This window comes from Necator americanus, chromosome I (genome assembly GCF_031761385.1).
Source record: "Necator americanus strain Aroian chromosome I, whole genome shotgun sequence".
Lineage (NCBI taxonomy): Eukaryota > Metazoa > Nematoda > Chromadorea > Rhabditida > Ancylostomatidae > Necator > Necator americanus.
In genome coordinates this window covers 18,843,622-18,867,958 of record NC_087371.1, presented here as the reverse complement: position 1 = coordinate 18,867,958, position 24,337 = coordinate 18,843,622, and the positions used below count along the sequence as shown (strand labels likewise).

Sequence of the window (24,337 nt, the reverse complement as noted above, 5' to 3'; positions counted from 1 at the left end):
CAAATCTCGTCAAACCCAATTAATATTCGATATGTTAGTCATATCTTTCCTATACAGGTCAAAAACCGTTGAATGATCTCACCGAATATTCTATACGTAGTAGAGAATAAAGTTTATTTCCTTCCACGGTTTGCGGCTATACATACAATTTACATACTCTAATCAAAGAGTAATAGCAGGAATTGTAGCAGTACAGGTCATCAATAATACGAACAACAACAAAATTTCATTGTTTGCTTGGATTAAACCTGACAGTGGGTGAAGGTGGTGTTGTTGGCAAAGAGGCGGAAGACGTCCCGGTTACGGAAGGCGGCTGTGGTGAGTTCAGCTGATTCATCTGTAAGCGAACAAAAATGAGGTGAGTAGAGTATATGAGGGCATTAGCAAGGATGATTCTACAGCGCTTATGAACATTATGTGATTAGCTTTTTCCTGTTATTTTGCTACGGGCACCTTTTCGAAGAGAATTTGGAGAATTGTACCGCATTTTCTTGCTGATACCTAGCTTCTTTACTCCAAAGATAAAAAGAATTGATGTGAGTTACGAAATGACTTCCTTGTAGCAACAAAAATTATTTTAAAAAAACAATTGCGCGATATTACAAATGTTTCGCAAATATCTCTAGCAGAACGAGAAGGAAACAATGTTTACAGTAATCTAATCTATCTTGTTTCTAGAAGGATAGTGGATCAAAAAGGAACCGCTTTCATCCTTACTTTACTTGGAACTGAACGAATTCTTCCATACAAACTGCTAGGGCCTAATCATGGCAGCATAAGCGTTGAAAATCTACAATCTCAAATTCGACTCCACATTGAGTTCTTAGCATAAAGCTAGCGTGATGTACTTTTACATTAATGCACTTGTGCTGCACCCTCGACTCATCCAGAAGAGTGTTTACTTCTCAAGTTCGTAGTTTCCGAAAAAAGTAGGAATTTATTTTAAAAAACTTTTAAAGATTTATGGAAGATCAGCATTGAAACGAACGTTATTAACGTTAAGACAAGCTTTAGGGCCTAATCTTATCTCTTTTAATCCAGGCGCTTTCGACAGACCAAATCTTCTGATGGGCGAAATTTTGCAGATATAGAGCCCGCAAGAAAAGATTCACAGTTTATCATCAATCTCCCTAATCTTTCTTGCACTTCTAGAAGGAAGAATTTCCTCATGAACATTTTGTTGAAATTTTATGGGTGATATTCCAAATTCCGAAGAACGTTAAAACAATAAATTCTTGAGCTAGGATGTCTGATTAAGCCGCTATTTTCGCGGAAAAATTCTTGGATGCTCAATTGCGATGCAGAACTCAAGTGCACGGTTAGAACGAACGCGGAAAGGCACTCGACAAAAAAATGCAATTTGCTGTCAAGCTAGAATAATTTTCCAAGCGCACATCCATTGGAGGAGGGAATTCGCTATTCAGAATGTTATAAACAACCAACTGCTTCAATTCCTGTCGCTCACTGAGTATCGTTTCGCTAAATTGCAAAGCATACCAGTTCGCCAAACTTCTGATACTGAATTTACTTTTATAAAAGAAGGACAAAAGGGTAAAGTCATTGGCGTACCAATCCACTTGGGATTCGCCAACGCGTTCTACTGTAATTTATATTAGTTGAGGTTTTGGAATGCGTGTTGGCCTATGCAATGACTTGCGGGGGTCAGCCGATGATCAAGTCAGTGTTTTTATCCTCCCAAACAAGTCCGATACCAATTTATCGACCGCGGAAGGACGAAGGGCTTCGTGAGCACTAGGGCGGATTCGAACCCTCGACCGCATGGCTACAACGGACCTCTAGCCGATTGCGCCACACCGGGAGGCAGGGGCCATGCTTATCTTCTCTGTATTGTTCCAATTTTAGTATATGTACTGGAATGAACTTTAATAAAAAGGGAATGTTAAACAAAACTAACCTGCTGTCCCTTCTTTGCTTCGGTCAGCAAGTGGAGTGCGCTTCTGCAAAGATTTTTCTTTTGCAAAAAAAAAACAACAACAATGAAAGTAGATGACGTACATACACCCCCCTCAGCAAAGAACCATCGACGGAGTCGAAGGTTCTAAGCTGTATCCAAAAAGTGAAGATCGAAACATTTGGTGAAAACGATGGAACTAGCTCAGAAATGCTGAAATTTCTTTCTCCTTATGGGATTCATGAGATGACGAAGATCATCCGTTCAATATGGCTTGACGAAGAGATTCCTGAATCGTGGAGACTCGCTATTATAATATCTCTCCACTAGAAGCTATCCATTACGGAACCCAGTAATTACCTAGGAATATCATTCCAGCGTGTAATGTACAGGATCCTGGACAAGATCATCCTGGATCGATCCGACATCGCGAAGAACCCACCCGCGACGAAAAAGACGGCTTTCGCCCTGGTCGATCGACGATTAATCAGTTGTTTATTGTGAGGCGAAATATTGAAGTAGCAGCGGTATTCGAAGCCGTCTTCTCCACGCGCTTCGCGCTGATGGAGTTCCAAGAAAATCCGCATGACTTATAAACGACAAGAAGAAAAAGAACGAGAACGACAAGAAGAAGAGTTGCTGCGGTTCGAACATCAGCTGGATGTCCTACATCGTTTGAAGTGAAAACTGGAGTGGGACCCTTTCTGTTTAACTTTGCCGCTGATGACATAATGCGAAGAACAGTTGAGCAAAATTCCAAGCACCGTTTTAGCACCGCCTGCAAGCCCCTTGGTGGATCTCGAGTTATAATCACTTCTAGCAGTATGAAGTTACAACATTTTGTGAAACTTGTACTAAAATTAGCTGCGGTCTACGCACTGCGACTCCGCCCTGGTAAATGCAAGCAGATGTGGGTCTCCTCGAAACTCGGGGTGGATGGACAACCTATAGAACTCGTGGATGAGTTCTGTTATTTGGAATGTTTGCTGAAAAACGCTACGAGAGAGATGTTCTGCAAAGACGCACTATATCTAATTCGAGATTCAACTCACTGACCATGCCTATGATCGACCCCCATCGTCCACGATGTGAAGCTGCGAGTTCATCTATCCGCAATTTGCCTCATCATGATGTACGGATCGTAGACTTGGGCAGCGCTGTCAACGGTGATAGAAAAGCCTCACTGCATGGAGAGAAAGCAGTTCAGACAACTGTTAGGCTACTTTTGGCCGAAGAGGTGCCAGAACTCTAGAAGTCGGGAGTGGATATGGTGTACCGGGTGACAGGTGGAAAACATCAACATCTTGCCCAGCCTTCTGAAGCAATCATTGAAAACCGTCTCCGTTTCTTTGGTCACATTATAATTAGATCGTCCGATTGCCCTGTCTAAGTTCCTGAAGATGTTCGCAGACTCAAACTGGAAAAAGCCTAATGGTTGCAAAAGAAAGTTCTGGGCGAGGGCGATGAAGGAAGTTCTGATTATCGTTGGGCTGACAGGGACCCCATTCGAAGCGTAAAAGTCCGCCGTTTATGGAATAGCGACGGATGGATAGATCCTATGCGAGCTCTAACTGAGGATTGAACGGGATGGGCTCGGATATGTTTGAGTTTGACACACCCCGGCGATGACGCGGATAGCCGTTAGGCCATAACACCCGCCCCCGATTGAGTCACGTAAGTCATAGAGAGGACTAAGGAATTTATTCCAGAAGAATTCTCGAGTTCGTTTCTGCCCACACAAACTAAAATTATTGTCGCGGTGACATTTCATTTGTCTTCCCCCCACTCCCAATAGGTAAACAATGTCACGTACCCAGCTCTTCAGAGAAATGCTATGGGGATTAAAATAGTTAAATTATTAATTATTAAAACTAAGAAATATTCCCAGAAAAAAAAACTCTCAGGACCTCAAAAAACAAACTTTCAAAAAATCATAAGGCGGGTGTAGGCGCAGTCGGTTAGAGATTCCGCTGTCTACACGATCGATCGGATATCCGAATCCGCCCTAGTCTCACCAAGCATTTCATCTCTCCGGGATCGATAAATTGATACCAGGCTTGTCTGAGAGGATAAAACACTGACTTGACACACCGACCAACCCCTCAATGCATATGCCAGTTACGCGTTCATAAGCGTAAACGATTCTGAATTGAGGTGAACGTGGTGGCGCATCCCAAGAGGTCTGATTAACGCCAGACACGTTATCCTTTATACTTAAAAAGCCCAGAGTACAGTCGTTATTCGGGTCATTGAAATATAGGTTAATTGAAGAATTCGATAAAAAGTAAACTAATGCTGAGGGGCTCATTTCGAGAGAGGAATGGATATAGATCTATGTCTGAGATTATTTTGAGGAAGAGGATTTTTAGGACAAATGCGAATTTCTTAACACGAGAATTAGAGCTATAATCCCAAAGATAGTCTTAGATATAGACACTTTTTTGCAACTTTCGTACTAGAATTTTGATTTCTTCTGATGAGCGACAACCTTAAACATAAAATTTGCATACACCCAAACCTTTAGGGACTAAAGGCTTCATACCACGAAATGAAAATAGTGTTAGAGGTTTATATTACGATAATGAGAGTAACGATTAATCGCGCCTAATCGTCCTGAAAAGCGTCGGAGGAAACTTACCTTCCGTGACGAATTCCCCTTACGAGACACCTTACTCCCCACTATCGTATACGTACGGCGTCCGCGAACGAAAATCAATTATATATCCTCAGCAGTCTATTCTTGTAAAACAAATCATCGTCAATTTTGTGGTATCCTGTCCTAAACGGTATTGTAGCGCACATTAATCGCTGAATGGAGCATTATTTTATCATATATGGGAGGGTTTTCCGACCATTTTGCGGCAACAAAGAAAAAATGTTCTTCGGTTTTGAATCGAAAAATTCGTAATTCAGGACCAGGAAGTGTTACATGACGAAATGCCACTTAATAAGGTGAAAAAAAAGAATTGAATATTCCCAATAATGTGGCACGAAAATCACCTTGAAATGCCATTTTTCAACACGAAAAATAGGTTTAAAAAAGGTTCAAGAAGGAAGATTTTTCATCAGGTTTCTGAAAAAGAATGCTAAGAAGTCGGAAATTTTCCGAGATAAACTTTATGATGTCGGCAAGACGAATGAGAATCCCTTACTTTTCCATAGAGACATGTTTTCTCTAGTGAATGAGATGTTAGAAATATCTTTTTCTGCTGCTGTTCGTACAATCATAGATGTTTTTGATAGATCTGAAAGCTCCAGAAAAAAATGTTTGAATATTTTTGTTCAGTGATAGCCAAGTGGCTCCGTACCATAGTGAGTGACTAGACGGCAGCGCCAAGTAATCGTCCCGAATCGATTATGTCTACAAAAGATTCATCGACCATAGGAGTTCGACAACAGGACGCGACGAAAGGACCAAAAATCCTGAATGTTGAGAGTCAAGTCATGGGCGTATTTTTTAAAGCGAAAAATGCAGATAGGAATAAAAATTATTCCAAAAGCGTTATATGTCGGTCGGAAGAGAGTTCCTCACACTACAAGACTATGTTATTCTGACTTTTCAGCGCTGTTAGTTCTTGTTTTCTCAGTTCAAGAAGGAGAGACTTGTAATGGGCAAAATGAAGCATCCTCTACACCAACTGGTTTTCGATTTAATCGCGGGAACGTCACTGCAGTTTTGGTTGGTGTTCCATGAAGCAGAGGCTACGCTTGAAAATGACCATGCGAGTTCTCTTCGCGCTTCAAAATCGGGAATTCTAGCCCCAAAAACGGTTCCCACACTGGTCAACTCAGTTGTGACGGGTTGAATGGAAATTCATTTTTCTCCAGTTCCTCTTCTGAAAATAAAAAAAAAAAACTACTGCAAATTTGTTGGCAATGTACTACACTATTACTAAACTGTTGTCCTTCTCATCGTTTCCACCAACCTTCTCTCGTCGTTCAACAGTTTCTCGATGCCTTATTGGTTTTTTCTTTCATGTCTTTATTGTTGTTTCTTTCTTTTTTGTTCTTTTCATGGCTTATTCGATGATCTTCACGCATTCATGCACTATGCAAATCTCACAAGCAGCTTCAGCACCCTTGTCACCTCGATTAATCGCAAAAACAGAACGTGTCAGAAATGCCGCTTCAATTTGTCAAATTGACACTCCGTTGTAATAATCTGTAAAAACGAGTAAAACAACAAGTGAGTGAAAAAAAGAGTGTAAAACAAAAATGAAGATCAGAACAGGATTGCCTTGTAAAATGAGAAATTTTCTATCGAAAGTAGTGTAGCATGTTGAAAATGACTTTAATTTCTACGTGAAATTTCACTCTGAAATAAACGCTCACAATTAATTTATTTTCAGAACATACAATGTTTAAGTATAAAGTCTCTGGCATATTAATCCACTCGGGATGCGCCAATGCGTTTTACTGCAATTCGTAATCGTTGAGGTTTTGGAACGCGTGTTGGCCTATGCAATGACTTGCGGGGGAGAGCCGATGATCAATTCAGTGTTTTTATCCTCCCAGACAAGTCCGGTACCAATTTATCGACCGCGGAGGGATGAAAGGCTTTGTGAGCACTAGGGCGGATTCGAACCGTAGACTGTGTGGCTACAACAGACCGCTAGCCGACTGCGCCACACCCACCACGAAGTTTATGTATGAACCGCTCAATTTCTGCCAGAATTAGAAACTGAAAACAGTAAGAGAGCTCATTACATTAATAAAACAGTTTGAATCATATTCTTGTCCTTCTTTTAAAAAACCGTATTTTTATTTTAGCTTCAATCCAAAATATATCTCCACAGTAACACATCATCACGTGCTTCTTGAAGAAATGAGCACATCTTCTGAATACACGACACGAAGTAAATGTATCCAAAATATGCACAGCAGAGCGTATAGTTTTTTTATTTCAAAGGTGAGCTCAGGCAGTAGAATCAATAATGGGTTGACGAAAAATGAGATGTACTTAGTTTTTTTTGGTGCTGTTCTTCACATGCAAAGCTTTCAGCTAAGCCACTCATTCGCTCAAACGCACTTTGTTTTCGCCTCGGCTCCTCTAAAATCCACCGGATTGCCTTCAAAGAGTTTTGAGGGAATGTTTTGGAAGATTAAGAAGACATTAATCTCCAAAGAAAGGTGAAAGAAAAGATTCGTTTTCACTCGGTGCTTACTGCTTGATCTAGATATCTTTAATATATATATATATTTCTAAGTTCTGGGTGTGGATAAGAACCTGGGATGGCATGAGCTCCTCAGATAGTACGAGTTATCAGGCAGTTATACATAAAAATGATGGGCGAGAACATCCACCCCTAATATAAATATAATAATGCGTTCGGAAAATTTTTTATAGTTTTTTCTCAGTATTCTGGTTGTTTCAATATTGCAGAGCACTTAGAATGCATAAGAAAAAATAAATACATAACATGTTTAAGATGTCCCAGATAAATTTAAAGAAATTAAAGGATAAAATGTCCAGTGTCAATCAGCTCACTCGGGTAGCACCAACCCGTTCGTCTTCAATTCAGAATCGTTCGAGGTTTCTGACTGGCTGTCTGGCCTGCACAATTACGCGCCTGCGGAGGACGGACGATCTGTCAACACAGTGCTTTTATCCAATAAACAAGTCTGGTACCAATTTACCAAGAGCGAAGAGATGAGAGTCCTAGAGTGAATTTCTGGCAGATAGACATGAAATAGTCTGATAATTTTTAAATACTTTCACTCGCATACTGCGAATTTTCAGCAAAGAAAGTTTTCACTAACCTTCAGAGAAAATGAGAAGTATAAATATTATGATTTCTGCAGTTACTTCAGTTATTATGAATTAGTCGAACAAAATCGCCTAAACCAGGATGTAAGCCAGAAAAATGTACTACTTGTAGCACAAAAACAAAAAAAGAAAGAAGAGAATTTCCACAACTAGTAAGAAACTGTAGTTGTGCTAGCTGTGATTTTCGTCCAGGAATTGTTCTGCTGATTCTGCTCTAAACTAGATGCATTTATGCTCAGCTGATTTGACAATGGCCATCGTAAACAGCACACCAATTTTTCAGTAGGCACCCATTTTTGAGTAGTACGGTTGCGACAATGTGGTCTGGGGCACCAGAGGAACGTGGCCATGATCAAATAAAGCATTTTCCTTAGCAAAGTTCAACTTTAGTGGGTCGACCCAGCTCAACAATTCCTCGACGGCTGTACTACAAACTTCCTGTAGCCTCCGTAAAGTGACTAGAAAGCCAGTTCTAATGACAGAAATATGAAAATGGCATTTGTAAGAAGTACAACTCCATCAAAGAATGAAAAATGTAGGTTTAGAAATGTTCGGAAAAGGCGCAAGCAATATGACTACCAAAAAATTCACACCGCTTTTACATACATTCTGTTAAAAGCCATGTTCTGGCATATAAAGAAGGGCAAAGATTTTCCAATTTTTGGATTCTGAACAGAAGAATCCTACCCTTTCCTATTTGCTATTGCTATAGCATCCTTGAGCGTTGGGAAAACATTTTCTTTCTCAACCTTTTTGAAAAATCCACTCGCTTCCAGCGCAGAACGTAGTTCTCCTAGAAGAGAAGTTAATCGAGTAAATGGAAGGATGTGAATGGGAAAGGCATTTCCTGTAGTGCTCGATGCTCACCATTAGCGCCCGCTATGTATAGAATCCCTCCGGTGTCCTTGAACTCTTTTGCCAGCTGCAAAAAAAAAGTTAAAAAAACGACTAGTAAAATATTAATGGAGTTTATTGACCTCGTTGAATGCATTCGCTGCCATGTAATCACAATATGCGATGGAGGAGCAGTCAATGATAAGAAAGCGGAGCTCCTCTTTCTTGTGGAGATTCTGAGGACGCCTTATGTCGGAAGAATCTCCAACCCTCTTTGACTCCTGAGATGGAGAGCCTTATAAACGGAAAAGTCACAGAAGTCTGAACACCATTCCAAACTCCTTAAGGAACGCTGAGTTCTCCAACATTCGAGGAAATTCGCGATAAACATACTGTTCTCGTTTCTTGTGCATCGAAGATTTGAAATTTAGTTTTCCGGGTCGGAGGAAGAGGGTTGAAAAAGAGATTGAAATTACCTCTGATTTCTTCTTTTCCTGCCCAGCCATCCAGTGATCTATAGTGTTCTTTAATGAATTTTTGAACCTTAAATGGAAAATGGATTAGAAAGAAAATTCTGATGTGTATCGTGTTTCTTAGATATCTTGTGCATTGACTTCAAGAAAAAATGTTCCGTTACTTCGTAAGTTTCGTTAGATTCTAATTTAGAAAAATTTTCATGTGACAGTAATCCAACCTGCATTGCAAAAATAATGTTTTCTTGATGCTTCTTTCTACATGACTTCGCACGTTTAAAAAATCTCCAAAGTTCTCAAAAAATGCTATGTACCTTTCAACATTAGTGAATAATAACGGTCCGTCAAAACGGAACACACAAATATCCGGATTGTCGCTTGTCTTCTCACCGTTTTGTTGATCCTCTACAGTTTGAAAGAAATATTGCCATTTTGGACTTAAAAAGGTTTGTCAGTGAAAAAGAGAAACGACCACAGCAGTTTCAAACCACAAAATATGAAAAAGAGTGCCGTACCATTGTGACCTGCAAATCACAGTAAATAAACCGAAGAGCAAAGAAATCGCCAACCCCTCCATGACATCAATGAAGGCGGTGCAAACAAAAGAGACTATCCAAATTATCTGAACCAGATGGTTTTATATTCTGACGAATTATGCAACAACTGGAGATACTCCTGGTCATGTAAAAGTACAAGACTCCTCCACTCAAGTGTAAAGCACACCTCTTCGGAAAATTCTAGCCAGCATTTATTGCCTTTTGTGTCCTTAGGAGAGGAAAAGAAGATAAAAATGCCCTGAAGCCAGAAAAAAATGGAGCACTTACAAAGTCGATTTTCGACACAGGATATATCCTCTTCAGTTCTCCGTACTTCGAAAACATCGATTTCAAAGCGACAGTAATAATCGATGCCAGCACGCACTAAAAATCACAAATTGTTCCTCACCCGATGTTTCCTGTGGCGTTCTAAATCGTAGTATGATATCGCAACGGTTATGCAACACTATTATCCTCATTCTGTTATTAGCTATTTATAATATATCTCTTGATATCAATTGTTTATTCTGCCAAAGATCGAATTCCAAATTTTTTTTCCACATTTAACTCGAAATTGTGTAATTTTCATTCAAGACGAATACCCTGATAGATATATTAATAGATCTTCGTGTCCGTGGGTCAAAACATTTCGGTGAAATTGTTTGTGAAGCAAAAGCGCAGCAAAATACCTTCGGAAGGTCTCTAAGCAGAGGGCCAAGCCATAGAATAATCGCCAACAGGAAAGCGCAGCTGAACACAGTAGAAAGCTGAAAACTGAGGCTTGCATGAAGAAGGAGAGGACTTTTGTTTGAGGGGTCTATGCCTGAGTTTTCGATCCGCTTTTCACATTGACCATAGTGCGACCAAGTGCTGTCGATACAGGATAGACAGGGAAGAACCCTCCTAGGACAGACGTCAGACCAATAGCGTACAACTCCTGGAGGAAAATCACTAGGAGGAAAGAGTCAAAAAACGCTAAACTAAAATTGCAAAATCAAAAAAGAATGTGTATGTACGAAAAATGAAAGTTTTGACGGATATGAAATTCTCCTGTGGTTACTTTTGAACGAAAATATCTTTTTGGTTGGAGACACTGGCGAACAGCGAACTCACCTGACTGTCATCCACATGATAGTTGAATTTCTTCCCCAGCATTTTTGCCATAGAAATGTGCACGGCGATGATAACAATAGCGATACCAATAGATTGCATTAAACATTCCTTCAGGATTGAAAATGTTGGCAGTTGGGGCTCAGGAAGTCTGTGTACCAGATCTATTCATTTTGCCTGCATTTCTACACACTCAACGCATCCATCGCCTGTTTGTATAATTAGATAATAGCGTAAACAGTTATTATATGCGTAAACAGTGTGTTTATGCCTTGAAGATGGATCTATTTGTTCAGAGCGGGGAGAGGTTCTAAATATATGCTGTAGTTTATTATTTAAAGAAATTCCCAGTTCAAAATTCCATTCACATGGAATATTTTGGTTTTTTACTCCTTGAATCCCTAAATACTCAAACAAGCAAGTGACATTTGAAGAGAAATGCGTAAAGGAGCCGGAATTTTGAGACGGATTTCTTGTGCCCACCCCACTCGTGGATTCTTTCATGTGATTTTTCTGAACAGAATAGTTGAATACTAATATGGGGACTACTAATTGATCACTGATACGAATAGAAATACGAATATGCGTTCGTTTCTATTTTTGTGGAGCAATACTGCTGAAAATCAGTAGGATTTGATTTGTTTTTTTTTCTATCCTCGCATTAACAGAGTATGCGGGGGTGCAATCTACTTTTCATTAGATCCCGATGTTTTTGGGAATCCGGTGTATTATCTTTTCTGCAAACCTTAATTATCGTCCTTTGGGAGCCGAAAAAAATGTAAATGTTGTTTATTGACATGTATACAACGTTGTTGCAGTAGCGTTTGCACTTGTCTTTTCCTCGTAGAAACTATGAAGAGTCACTTTGTAATTCAAAAAATGATTTGAAGTACGCATATGTAGATGAGTGGATTAAAACGACTGCAATGAATGGTGCGGAATTTGCAAACCGATCCCTCCATCAACAAATTACCCAATATCCATTTTACTAGGGAATATATGCAATTTCATACACGTTTTAATAATAACAAATTAGTCAATAATTCCTACAAAAAATATTTACATAATGCAATGCTCGTAAATTTCGTAGTTAACTTCGTAGTCACTCTATTTGTAGTCATCATTTGAACACATGGGCCCGGAAAATATGGGTGAATATTCTACTGAATAAAATATTCTAGTGTCTCCCTTACAGCAATTACAAATAACAGCATAAAAATGCGGAATTAATAAATTTTTCAGAAGCATATAAATGAAGAGAAGCAATAAAATACCTTTTAAAGGCAGGTGCAAGTAGGAGCCACCTTACCAAATGCCAGCTTTTTGATGGAAGGCTCTTTAATAGCCCAAATCGTTCAAACCATGAGTTTCTATTTTCTTTAATGGGCCCTCCCAAAAGTTGCAAAAAAAATCATCAATTCCATACTTACCCAGCTGGGATATCGCCGACTATTTCCAGAGAATTATTTTCATGCCAGTGGAACAACGTCGACAATCCAGCAGTGATGGCCACCTAAAACACCGTATTTATGAAGAGATGCTTCCAAACTATGACTAATCCAATACCAAATCCTCACCAATATCAGCTCGTAAGGAATCGGCAGCTTCAATTTGAATTTCTTGGCCAGATAAGGTGATAGAAACTCCTTTCCAGCGAAAAGGAATGTCATTGAAGCGAAGGACACCGCAAGAGCGACGTAATTCACTTGAGGAACGCGTACAGCGAGATCATAAACTCTCTAAAAATTACAAGTTCACGTTGAAACGAAACAGATGCATTTCGTTCACTGAGCTAGCGAGCAACAGGCGAATGATGGGCCGCAAAGCGGCCGCACGCAGATGGACAACAAAAGAAAACGCGGACCGAGTTTGACCAGCACACGATTGAAAAACTTCCCCCATAAAATCCGACGAATACTCTGTTTACATCTCTTATGTTCGCATGATTTCTTTAATTCAAATTTCTTTGGAAACAGGAACGTAGCCGCTAGAGGATTCCGAAAAATATTTTCTACGCGCATAAACTAAAGCCTTTACTTCTGATCATTTATTAGATGAAGTATTGTCTAATTTAATCCTGGAGAAATCTTTCCAGAGAAGACAAGTCCGAAATTTAAAAAAAAATATCCTAGAAGAAACACTAAAGTTCTAAATACACAGGATCATGAGTATTAAGATTACATGTTTAAAGATAGAAAAGATTTCCTAGAAAACAGTGGATTTGAGGTGGACGACAGAAGAATTCTTAACAGGGAATAGATAATCTCGGACAGTAATTGTCATTATCACATTATCTTCAGCATATTTCCGTCACAAGAAAATTCTACTTCAAGAACATAAAAGGATTTTAAGTGGAATAATTTAAATCGAAATAACATGGAATGATGTTTGCAGGATCTGTCCTTGCAGAAAACTAAAGAACTCATTTCAAATTCCTGCAAATTCCATAAATCCATGTTTCAGTGTTAGAAAATGCATTCAGAATCAATTTTCCCTTCAGAATAAATAATCATCTTCGACATACTGTTTTTTACTTCTCGAAATTCCCAACACTTCAAGAACTGCTCTTTCAATCAGCCATAACGTGTTTTATAATTATTTTCACCAGCATACATCCCAGTAGTCTCTTATTGATTAAAGGCATCACCCCACGAATCTGGGGTGGTGCGGGTTTCAGGTGGGTTGCGTCTATACGGGGTCGCAGATTATAGGAAGGAGGGTGAATCCGTCCATTTCTTCCTAATTGCCGTGAAAAAAGAGGTCCAGAAGATGCGACGCGTGCACAAGGCTGGCGCGCTGCAATCGAACTCGTTGTGGAAAATAGCGCCCCGGAACGCTCGAAGCCGCATCTTCCGTGCTGTTTTTTTCGATTCGTGGGGTGATGCATTTAAGTGTGACATTAAAATGCAACACACTAATAGAAGTAAAGAGATGGACGGGCGAACCTCTCAGTTATCGAAACGAATCTTAATTTTTTTGGAGTAATTTCATCCGCTTAGCTGATGTTTCACATTTTTGCGCATTGGTCGAGATGCAAAGACAAAAAATTGCTACGCTGTGCGAGTGAGCGTGAAGCCGAGTTCCAAAAATATTTTGTCCCAGGAAAAATGTCGAGAAAAACGCCGTCACCGTTTTGTAATAAGACGAAATAATAATGTCTTCTTCCTCACGAAGGAATTTTGATGTTAATTACTCCAGGAATCTAACGTGAAGGATTTTCCCTCTGCATTCATTAACACATTCATTCTTTCCCAACCGAACTACCTGTAGATATTATCTTTTAGCGAAATAAGAAGAATCATTAGAGCTGAGTTTGGAAACAGATTTGAAAAAGAGGCTTGAGATTTGATTTATTTTCTCAATTTGTAGATGATTCAGGATGATGACCAGATATATGGTTTCTCAGGAGGTATTAAAGTTATCTGGCTACACTTCAACCCTTATTTCTAAATTCTCGTCCGCTTTTCGCAAACTGCAGGGCTGAAGATCAATTTATTGCTTTACTTACCACAAACAAGTAACCTGGACCAGAAACTTTAGGAACACGAACGCCCATAATATCATCTACTTGGGCAAGAAGCACGTGTACTGCAGCGCCTAAAATCTTTGCAAAATCAGCTCGTGTTTTCTGAACAAATGACATACATATCTCTACGTAAATGCATACCCGTTGTGAATCCTGATACAAGTGGATCCGAGAAGTACGTCATCACAAATTGAAGGCGAAGAAGTGCGCAGAGGATCTGAAAACGAAAAAAGTGAATGATTTTGTGTAAAGGATGTGAGATGGGACGTTCTAAGAAACACTGCCCTGACAACTGCACAGGAAATATTTCTTCTCATAATGAGTAAAGACGAAACTGTTTGACCTGCCAAACTCCTATGGAGAATGTGAGCATGGTTGCGATTTGGATGGGGGTGACATCGTAATGTGTAACGACGTCAAACAGCGAATCTGTGGAATTTCTTGCTAATTCTACAGAACCACCTCCTCGTGTCTGCATCACTTTGTCATTTGCTACACCTGCCATTAGTGCCACCACAGCGAATGATCCTGGAAATAATGTCTAGAAAATTCTGGGATTGATCTACTACGAAGTGTCGTAGTAATAAGGGCTGTCCTGTTTGAATAAAAGTTAGTTCTGAGGTAAAACTATATCTGCTTTGTTAAAAGATGTACATAAGGAAGTCCAATAATTCGGAATTCCTCAGTTTTTTTTTCAAATGTGGCGAGATTCTGACATAACCAGTAATCCCAGAGATATCGTTTTCTTCGAATACCCGTTTTCGGTCTACCGATGTGCCTTGATATCTTTCTGGATCAGCAATAAATGTAAAGAAACTTCCATATTTGGATAACGATAAGCTCATCCCTTGATTGTAGAGGTCAACACGGCCTCTGTCTGGTCGCATTAGGAGGGAACACTCTCTCAGCTCTTCTCATATTCTCGGACGAGTTTTACTTTAAATCCTCCTCGAAGATGTTTTAGGATGTCCAGAGCGTGTGCTTACCTATTGAGGCATGTCGTGAAGTCCCAAAAAACATGTAGAAGAACGCTGGAAAGCATGATGAGTAAAGCCCATACACAGGATCCACACCGGCCAAAACTGAGTAAGCGATTCCTGGATAGAATCGGTTCCGAAGCATAAGAAAAGAACATACAGAAACATGTCAAAATGAGACTGAGCCCAGTACACTAAAATTGTACTAAAAAGCACCCTGAAAGAAAAAAAGAAATAACCTTGTGGAACATGCATTACTCCAGTTGTAAATCCACCAATAGCATCACTAATTAGGTCTTCTTTGAATTTATATTTAGGTAGCCAGTCGAGTATTGGCATAAAACCAAACAGAGTGTGCAAAAATGGTCGTACTCCTGTGAATGGATAGCAGTAGGAGCTATGAAGCGCCCTCAAATTAACATTTCAAATGAATCTACTCTAACTAAAATCAAAAAATTTTAATGGTTCATACCTGCCCACCTTACGCAGTACAGGGACGTCGTTCGATGGCTTTCCACCACATTCAGCATCGTATTCTTCCTTGAATAATTTTTGTTCGTTTGTCTGATGATATCCCGTGAAAACAAGACTTCAAAAGTATGTAGTACAGGAAAGGAAAAAGAGGGAGAAGAAAAAAAGTGGAAAAGAAACATAAACTAGAGGTATCCAAAAGAGCTGTTAAATTATGTAGTAAGTTCTAAATCGTACTGTCCCATAAGGATCAATTTCTACTCATTATTTCATCCATGTAGTTTGAAATATTCACTTGCCCACGTGGTACAAATAATTTTGACCTATTTGATTTGAGAGTCGCATTTTTTGGTTCATGGGGAGTGGAAATAAATCCTTTATTAAAATCTCGTATTCTCTGTCATTTCGCATTTTCCTGCAATTTCTGTTCTTGGTGTAAAATGTGTTATCGAATTGAATGTCTACCCGGATTACTATAAACAAGTTTGAATGTCCGGCTAAAGCCGAACTCACGTGAAAAGTCATGGATGTGAGAAGCAACGCGCCCAGTGGCAATGGCCATGAAACGGCTGCAATGTCCCATTTACCTTTTGCGACATGCGAAAAGTCTCACCCCAGTTTGTAGCACTCCGCGGGACCCGTCTTACCCCATTTTGTAACACACCGCGGGACCCGTCGCAATCCATTCTACAGCTATCTGGTGCCTTCACACCAATCCGACGCCGACGGACCCGTTGCACCCCCTTCTTCGAATTTGGTGGCACACAGGCAGACAAACACAAACACACACATGTGACAGACTAAGCCCGTTATTATATAGCATGATTTTATTTATGGCCACGGCTACTTCTTAACATACACATTACAAAGATTCTACATACATAGTTCGTCGCAACCAGGAGCAACCGCTGAAACAACAACCGTATTAAGCAAAGAAGCGGGACCATAAATAAATTGAGCTCACATTACTTTCGAATTCGAAATCTGACAGTTTGGTTGCAAATATGATTAAAAAAGTGTATAAGTGCGAATAAAAAGAAGGTAAAGAGGATACTGAACACTAAGGTACTCTGCAAACTCTCCTTTTCGACCAGGATTCCCAAATAGAGAATTAACGGATTACAAGATTAAACAAAAAATGAGTAATAGGAAAAGGTAAAATTTATTTTTGATACAAGTTTGTCAAGAAAAGTGACAGTAAGATTGGTTAGAATAATTTTCAATACTTCATTTCTGTAGAAAGCGAAGATTTTTTTTTGTATTTCTATCCATGCGCTTGTTTTTCCAGAGCATAAAACATGCGAAGGTACCACGTGGGACATATGCAATGATCATGCTGTATAATAGCGGGCTTAGTCTGTAACGTGTGGTCCCATGGCGCAGGATAGGTGCTTCGGCACCAGGTAGCTATGAAATGGTATGCAACGGGTCCACCGGCGTCGGATTAGTGTACCGGCAGCAGATATATATAGAAGAGCGTGCGACGGGTCCATCGGCGTCGGATTGGCGCGCATTTTTCGTAAAGCTATAAATGGCGGTGAGGCCGGTCGCGCAACGTCGGATTGGTGCGCCAGCGCTAGGTAGCTATAAAATGGTATGCGGCGGGTCCCACGGCGTCGAATTGGTGCCCCGACGTCTGATAGCTAAGGAATGTGTAGCTAAAGGTAAATGGGACGTTGCAGTCGTGTTTCATAGTCGTGGCCACTGGGCGCCTTGCTTTTCACCTTTATGACTCCACCGTGTGTCTGCGTTCGCCTCAAGTAGGTAGCATGCTGTTCCCAAGAAGGGAAAACACGCATGCAAAAGGTTGCTTAAACGCATCACCTCACGAATCTGAGATGGTGCAGATTTCAGGTGGAGTATTCTTATAAGGGATAGTAGATTATGGAGAGGAGGGTGATTACACCATTTCTTCCTAATTGCCGTAAAAAAACAGCCCGGAAGATGCGGCGCCGCACAAGGCTGGCGCGCTCCAGTCGAACTCCTTGTAGGACATAGTGCGCCAGTACGCCTGAAGCCGTACCTTCCGGGCCGTTTTTACGGCAATTAGGAAGAAATGGACGGAGGTACCCTTCTCTCCAATAATCCACTATCCTTTATAAGAGTACTCCACCTGAAGTCCGTACCACCTCAGATTCGTGGAGTGATGCCTTTAAGTAGCAGCAAAATGTTTATATGATCTAACGTGAAACGTTATGTTTATCAGTAGGATGATGTCTTCCATGTCATTTTAAGTTAAAACATTATTTGATAACTGTTGTTATCTTTATTATTTGATAAGCTGAAGTTTGAATGTTCTCCAAATGTAAGACTGACGCGTTTAGAAAGAAGACTATGAGACCTTTCGCCTTTATTTATAATAAAAAGACGAAGAAAGATTGTTAGAGATACACAGCTCTAATTTCACTAGTATATTGCAGTGACACCGTCTTTTATTTGTACGGCCCAAGATGCGACTGGCTAACGAACCTTTTAATGTGGCAACTGCTTTGCCTTTAAATTAATACCCTTCTGTCCTCTGTATCAATCCCCCTAATTCCCCTTTTAATTTTCGTTGAGCAGTGAAAGCGAGCAAACACCACGGAAAGTCTGAAGTCCGGCATTAGCTGGAGGAGACTGGTATATAATAACGAGCTTAGTCCGTGTGTGCGTGTGTGTATGTGTGTGTGTGTTTGTCTTTGAGTCACGAAATTCGAAAAAGAGGTGCGACGGGTCCCACGGCGTCGAATTGGTGCTCCGGCGCCAAATAGCTATAAAAAGGGGTGCGACGGGTCCAGTGGTGTGGAATTGATGTTCTTTGGTGCAGTAGTATCACGCAATAACTTCGTGTGGATGTTGCAAAAGGTAAATGAGACGTTGCAACCGTTTCATATCTGTTGCCACTATCCGTGTTGCGCTTCACTTCTACGACATCTCCACGCATCTACTTCTTTGCATTTTTCGCTCGAGATGGTAACATCACCTCTTCAGAAAGTGGAAACACGCATCCAAGCGGCTGCTTAAATAGTAGCTAGCCGTTTATATGATACGAACGTTATCTTTATCACTATGATGATGTCGTGCACGTCATTTCATGTTTCTGTGATTGGGGAAAGTAGGAAGAAAACCCATACTTCGAGTGATATTTTCAAATTGTGTCAACATTATATTGGCATCGAAGGAGTGTTTGAAACTGAAGTTTGAATATTTTCCAAGTTTAGAACTGACCCATTTAGAAGGAAAACTATAAAACCTTTCTCCTTTGTTTATAATAAAAAAGAGGAAGAAAGCGTCGTTAGACCATCACAAATTTACTTTTAGAGAATAATACACTATTAATTTCCATTGATCAGGGAAGGGGAGCGAAGCGAACACGACAGGTCTCTGGAGTCCGGCTTTAGCCAGACGTTCAGACATGTATAAGCATTGATATTGGTGAGCTGGTGCGGCGGATTGGTGCGGCGGCGCCAGATACCTATAGAAGGTGACTCGCGATGTCGGATTGGTGCGCAATATCTTCGTGTGCATGTCGCAAAAGGTAAATGGTTAAAGCCGTTTCATAGCCGTGGCCACTGTGCGCGTTGCTTTCTACCTTTATGACTCCCCGCGTGTCTATTTCCTTCTTCGCTCGCCTCAAGTTGGTAGCATGCCTTCCTCAGAAAGTGGAAAATGCATGCAAACGGCTGCTTAAATAGTAGCTAACAGTTTACATGATCTGGCGTAGAACGTTATCTTTATCAGTAGGATGATGTCTTTTACGTCTTTTTATTCCAAAACATCATTCTTTGATAACTGTTGAAGGGAAACAGGAGAAAAACCACATTTCGATTAATGCTTTTAAATTTCGTCTATAATATATTGGTAAGGAGTGTATGGAGCTGAAGTTTGAATGCTCTCCAAATGTAGAAGTGACGCGTTTAGAAAGAATACTATGAAGTTTTTCGCCTAAATTTATTTTAGAAAGGAGAAGAAAGCGTTGTCATTGAAACACATTCCTTATTTTACAGAAAATGCCACTACTATTAATTTTCATTGATCAGTAAAAGCAAGCGAAGCGAACACCACAGAAAGTCTGAAGTCCAGTCCGGCTTTAGCCGGACGTTCTGATTGGTATATATATATATATATATATATATATATATATATATATATATATATAAAGCTAGAAGCATGTAGATCCTAGAGCTACAAACGTTCCAGAAACTCTTAGATATATATATATATATATATATATATCTAGAGGATTCACTGATTTACCAGTGATTTCGTCCCCACCATGATATCTTTGCACCCTAATTTAGAACTTGGACAGTTTTATGATTAATTTAATTGCTTTACGAACTCGGAATTTGCAAAGTAAAATAGATGATCAGAAGAAGGATAAGAATAAAGATAAGGAGAGAGATAAGAAGACAAACTACCAAGTCTTATCCGGCAATTTCAAACATATTAAGAGTGCCTACAAGTACGACTACAAAACTATAAAAAAACAATTTCACTGAGAACTCAGTTTATCCAGGTGATTAAGAGACGCTTTTGAATTATTTCAGTGCTGACTTTTCCTTGAATGAAGCAAGCATAGGGAGGGAACGAGTTCGCACTCGATGACCATTCATTCGCTTAGTGATCAAGATCGTTAATACTTATTCCAGCCCGCAACGATATAAAAAAAGAAAAGAAAAGCGAAAACTCGTGGAACTTTACGAAAAATGTTGCAACAAAATCGAAGATCATCTCATGAAAGTAGAAGCGATTATAGTCGCGACGATTAGAAGCAGCTGTAGATGTCGTGAGAAAAAAATAACAAGAGCAAAGAAAGTTCAATTTGTGAAAATCAACACGAATTAGCAACTCTATGACCACTCTAACGAAATAAAAAGGGAACGTTGAAAGATATTTCTGCCAGATATATCAATTGAAGAGAGCGAAGAACGTGATAATTAACAGTTTAGAATGACTGTTGGAGACTTTGAGTGCTTTAAAAACACATTTTATCTCTTCTTAATACGTAAAGGTGACCTTCCTTTGCATATGAAGGTGCTAAAGGACCTGAAAATGCGGGAGAAACGAAAATGAAGAAAACAGAAGAAGAACTATGTTCAAGCGAGCCTAATGGATTGATTTAGGGGATCTAAAGCTGAGAATGGAAGGATATCCTGGTAAAAGGAAGTTTTGCGGAGAATCTTGTAGGTATGATAGCTGCCGGGGAAAACGAGTGAAATATCACACAAAATAACGCGAAGTCTCGTACCTGATTCATTGGTGGTCGTTCGCCGGAGTCGATGGCTGACATCTTGCACAATTGTTCTGTAAGAAAGAACACCCTCTACGAAGACCTTATTATTCTGGGAATGTCGAAAAATCATCGAAAAAAAGTGGAATTCCCGGGAGAATTAACAAACCAAGCTCTTCAACAGCTGCACGCATCGTTGAGAACTGAAGAGAATAGGAATGACTGGAGTGGAACCAGAATGGAATGGAATTCTTCAGAACTGCACCATCTACCACTTTTTAATAAGAAAAGGGAGTGAAGCAGCAGAAGCTGGTACAGCTACTAGAAAAGAGCACGAGCAGCGCGGTATCGATCGCCACAAAACAGCCGATGAGTGCGTGTGGGGGTGTAAAGAGAACATGGCTAACAGATAGCAACAGGTCAGATCGCCGTCTGCGGTAGGTCATCGCTGAACTTCATCAGAAACCACAGAAGGCCTCCGAGGTGCTCGGGAGGTGTCCTCGTTAGGTTAGAGCGCGATATTCATGACTTGGTTACTTTCCTTTGATCCCGCATCCTTGAACGTATGTAAGTCAAGGAATAGGAGGAGCTCTTCTGGTGTCTTCAGTTTCTTAAAGACGTCCCACGTTCTTTAGTATTTCTTCCGATTCGATCCCTATATTCGAAACAGTTGGCATTATTGACATTACTATAGATGATTTATGGAAATGATTATCTTTACGAATTGACTACACCAATACCCACTTTTTGCTCCTCTCTTTCCGAATGTGCTGGACCAATATTGTCCTGCTCAACGATCTAGGTCTCAAAGGCGGGGAAATATATTTGTGTTTCCAATTCTCAATGTTCAAAATTTATAGTTCGAAATCTGTATGGGTTATATAATTCATGTGTATCTCGAAATTATGATCTTAAGGGCCGCATATTACGAAACTTTACAATCTAGAATTTTTTGATTGCGAATGGGGTCCACAAAAATATTTATCTAATGGGAGTATATAATGCAACCTGTGCTTCTTTTTTTTGCTTTGAAATTGGATATAACCATTAGATATAAAGCTAGCGCTTCTCGCTATATCGGCCGGAAAAGAAGGAACCTTTTAACGTGGATGATGAGGAATGATCAAAGATAAGTCTTTAAGGGCAGCATGTTACGAATCTAACGCGGTGAAGGAATTCGAGGGAAAAGCTGTAGATGTAGATTGCGAGATCCAGGGTAGATCCGCTCATCTCTCCCTAATCATCGTAAAAAAACGACTCTCAGTTGCATTGCGCCACCCTTCTGCCTGCGTCGCATCCAAGCGCGTGCGGTCGAAGATTAATGAGGTCTCGCCAAAGTTCCAGCTCACTCAAAGAAAAGCAATGAATAGGTTGCTGAGAGTACCGGAACGTGTACATAGAGGAGTGTTCTAACGTACCTCGTTTTCTCACTTCTCACTTCTCCAGTAAGAAAGTCACATTTTATACTCGTAGATAAGTGTAAAGAAACTCCGTTGGATTGAAGTGAACATTTCTTGAGAACTCTGATACACTAATCGTGATATTCAATTAAATCGATCAAAATCTTGATATACTTTAACAAGTCCCACCGCTAGATCATCCTTCAAGCAATGCTTGCTCTTTCTAATATCTATCACTTGAAATCAGAAGTTGTGTGGCTCTCCTCACGAATAAGGAAAAGTAGGAATCTAGTTCGCAAGAATGCACGAGACCATACTCATTGCCCACCCCCAAACTTATCCAGAAGAAAAGCGCAGTGTAGGAGACGGCTCTGTCGTACCGGATCCCGCGACCAGTGACGCACTAGATCAGCAAGAGGTGGCGTACGTGCTGCATCTACCAGCGAACGTACGAAACAGCATAAGCAGGTCATTGTAATTTCTCTCGTTGGCGGACGCAAGGCTAAATCTGCTTTGGCAGAACTGGTACATCATTACCTCGTAAACAGAACAGGAAAGGAGCGGTTCCTCACGCAGTTTTTCTGGATAATAAGAAGAATTTTTTCGTATTCGCTCATATTCGTGAACAACACCCCTACCTCTGTTCATTCGCGGAGAAATTTTAGCACTCTCAATCTCTTGCCATGCTGCCTTTAACTAAACATTTCAAAAGCAGAATTTTACTTCGACAGTTTGCGGAAGGGGTAATAAGATGTCTGAAAGTTTATTTTCTTCTCTACACAAAAAAGCTCTCAAAAAACACTTTATAATTCACTAAATAAAATAGCACTAGATGTAGGAACCAAAAAATTGAAATGTGAGTAGAATAGCATCTAAGAAGTGTATCCAGTATGACGTTTTCAAACAACTTAACTTCAGTTTATTTGCTTTTGATTTTCTTTTTTGAAGTCGAGGATAATATCTACAGCATTTCTTTTTGCCTTTAGAGAAATCTATACAATTACGAGATGTGGTCACATCAATTCCAAGCAATTGAAACTTAGATAGATACTTAGATGGCTCGCCTTCACTGGACGTATGGGCCAAGCATCTCTTCCACTCGTTTCGTTACCTAGCCGTTGTCATCATAGATGTCCTCAAGTTTCATGATTGACGTTGGCTAGGTCCTTGAGCCGTATCCAGCTGAACTCTCCGCAGGTTCATTCGTGCAGCGAACACATTATCCCACCTCGTGAGCGGTCTCCCTCGAGGGCGTTTAGCATTTTTTGAGATCCACTCTAGCGTTCTTTTAGTCCAACTATCGTCGATTCTTCTCATAATGTGAGCAGCTCATCTATGCTTTGCTATCGATATATATATATATATATATATATATCCGCTGGGTCGAGAAAACGGAACACTGCTTGTAAGACTGAGCCGCGAAGACAGGTTAGGTGTTGTATGCGCCAGTTAAACTTCAGACGAAATTGTCAAGGGGTCTGTGGATAGTGAGTAGCTTCTTTAACGTGGCAATGTCGTCTGCTCACGTCTCCGCTGCGTAATAGAGCGCTGGAAGAAGTGTCGAGTCGAACTGATGGGCACGGAGATCTTGTTCCTTCAGTTGGTTCATAGCTTCCCTGGACGGTGTGAATGCTGCCCATGTTGCTCTCATACTTCTATTCAGTTCCTCCTTCAAGTCAGTTTCGATATTCATAGAACGTCCGAGATATGTGTATGACGAAGTTTCCACGATTTGGGAGCCTTCAAGTTGTACTCCTCCGTCCTCGCAGTAGGCGTTCTTCATGAACTGTTTCTTCTTTCTTTTTATTCGCGGTCCTGTTCTCTTCAATGCTTCGTTCAATTCCTTGAACATTGTTTCTGCTTCACTGGTGCTTCTCGAAAAAGAACGAAACGAATGCAAAACGAAGGTTGGACGAGAATCATCCATCAACTCGTATGCCCCTTTCTTCCCAAGAAAGTGATTTCATTATCCATTGCAGTGCCGTAAACAGCTTCAGCGATATAGTATCTCTTTGTTGTACCCCTTTTTCCACGGGTATGGCGAGTGGGCGGTGGAAAAGTTGTATACCAGTAGTGCTTCGATCGTAGCAATTGGCTAATTTACTCACATACAAAACGT

General features: G+C 40.3%; 2 protein-coding genes across 3 annotated transcripts; both read right to left on the bottom strand.

The window, feature by feature from the left end:
* Positions 1-226: 226 nt before the first annotated feature.
* Positions 227-21,012, bottom strand: RB195_006147 (uncharacterized protein; the record flags this gene model as incomplete). Its single annotated transcript, XM_064179049.1, has 22 exons — positions 227-337; positions 1,916-1,958; positions 8,367-8,472; positions 8,547-8,601; positions 8,657-8,794; positions 8,990-9,056; positions 9,301-9,423; positions 9,502-9,608; positions 9,811-9,906; positions 10,212-10,289; positions 10,346-10,459; positions 10,636-10,783; positions 12,063-12,145; positions 12,210-12,371; positions 14,141-14,229; positions 14,300-14,375; positions 14,502-14,686; positions 15,145-15,255; positions 15,375-15,544; positions 15,608-15,675; positions 20,837-20,892; positions 20,988-21,012. 22 exons carry the CDS (start codon positions 21,010-21,012, stop codon positions 227-229), a joined length of 2,211 nt encoding a protein of 736 aa, XP_064036040.1.
* A 2,728-nt stretch (positions 21,013-23,740) lies between these two features.
* RB195_006146 (uncharacterized protein) lies at positions 23,741-24,145 on the bottom strand (the record flags this gene model as incomplete). Of its 2 annotated transcripts, none has more annotated exons than XM_064179048.1 (1): positions 23,741-24,145. In XM_064179048.1, the coding sequence occupies one exon, from the start codon at positions 24,143-24,145 to the stop codon at positions 23,741-23,743; it is 405 nt and encodes a 134-aa protein (XP_064036038.1). The 2 variants fall into 2 exon arrangements, with proteins under 2 accessions (XP_064036038.1, XP_064036039.1); XM_064179047.1 differs by having other exon boundaries at positions 23,741-24,070.
* Between the last annotated feature and the right edge of the window lie 192 nt (positions 24,146-24,337).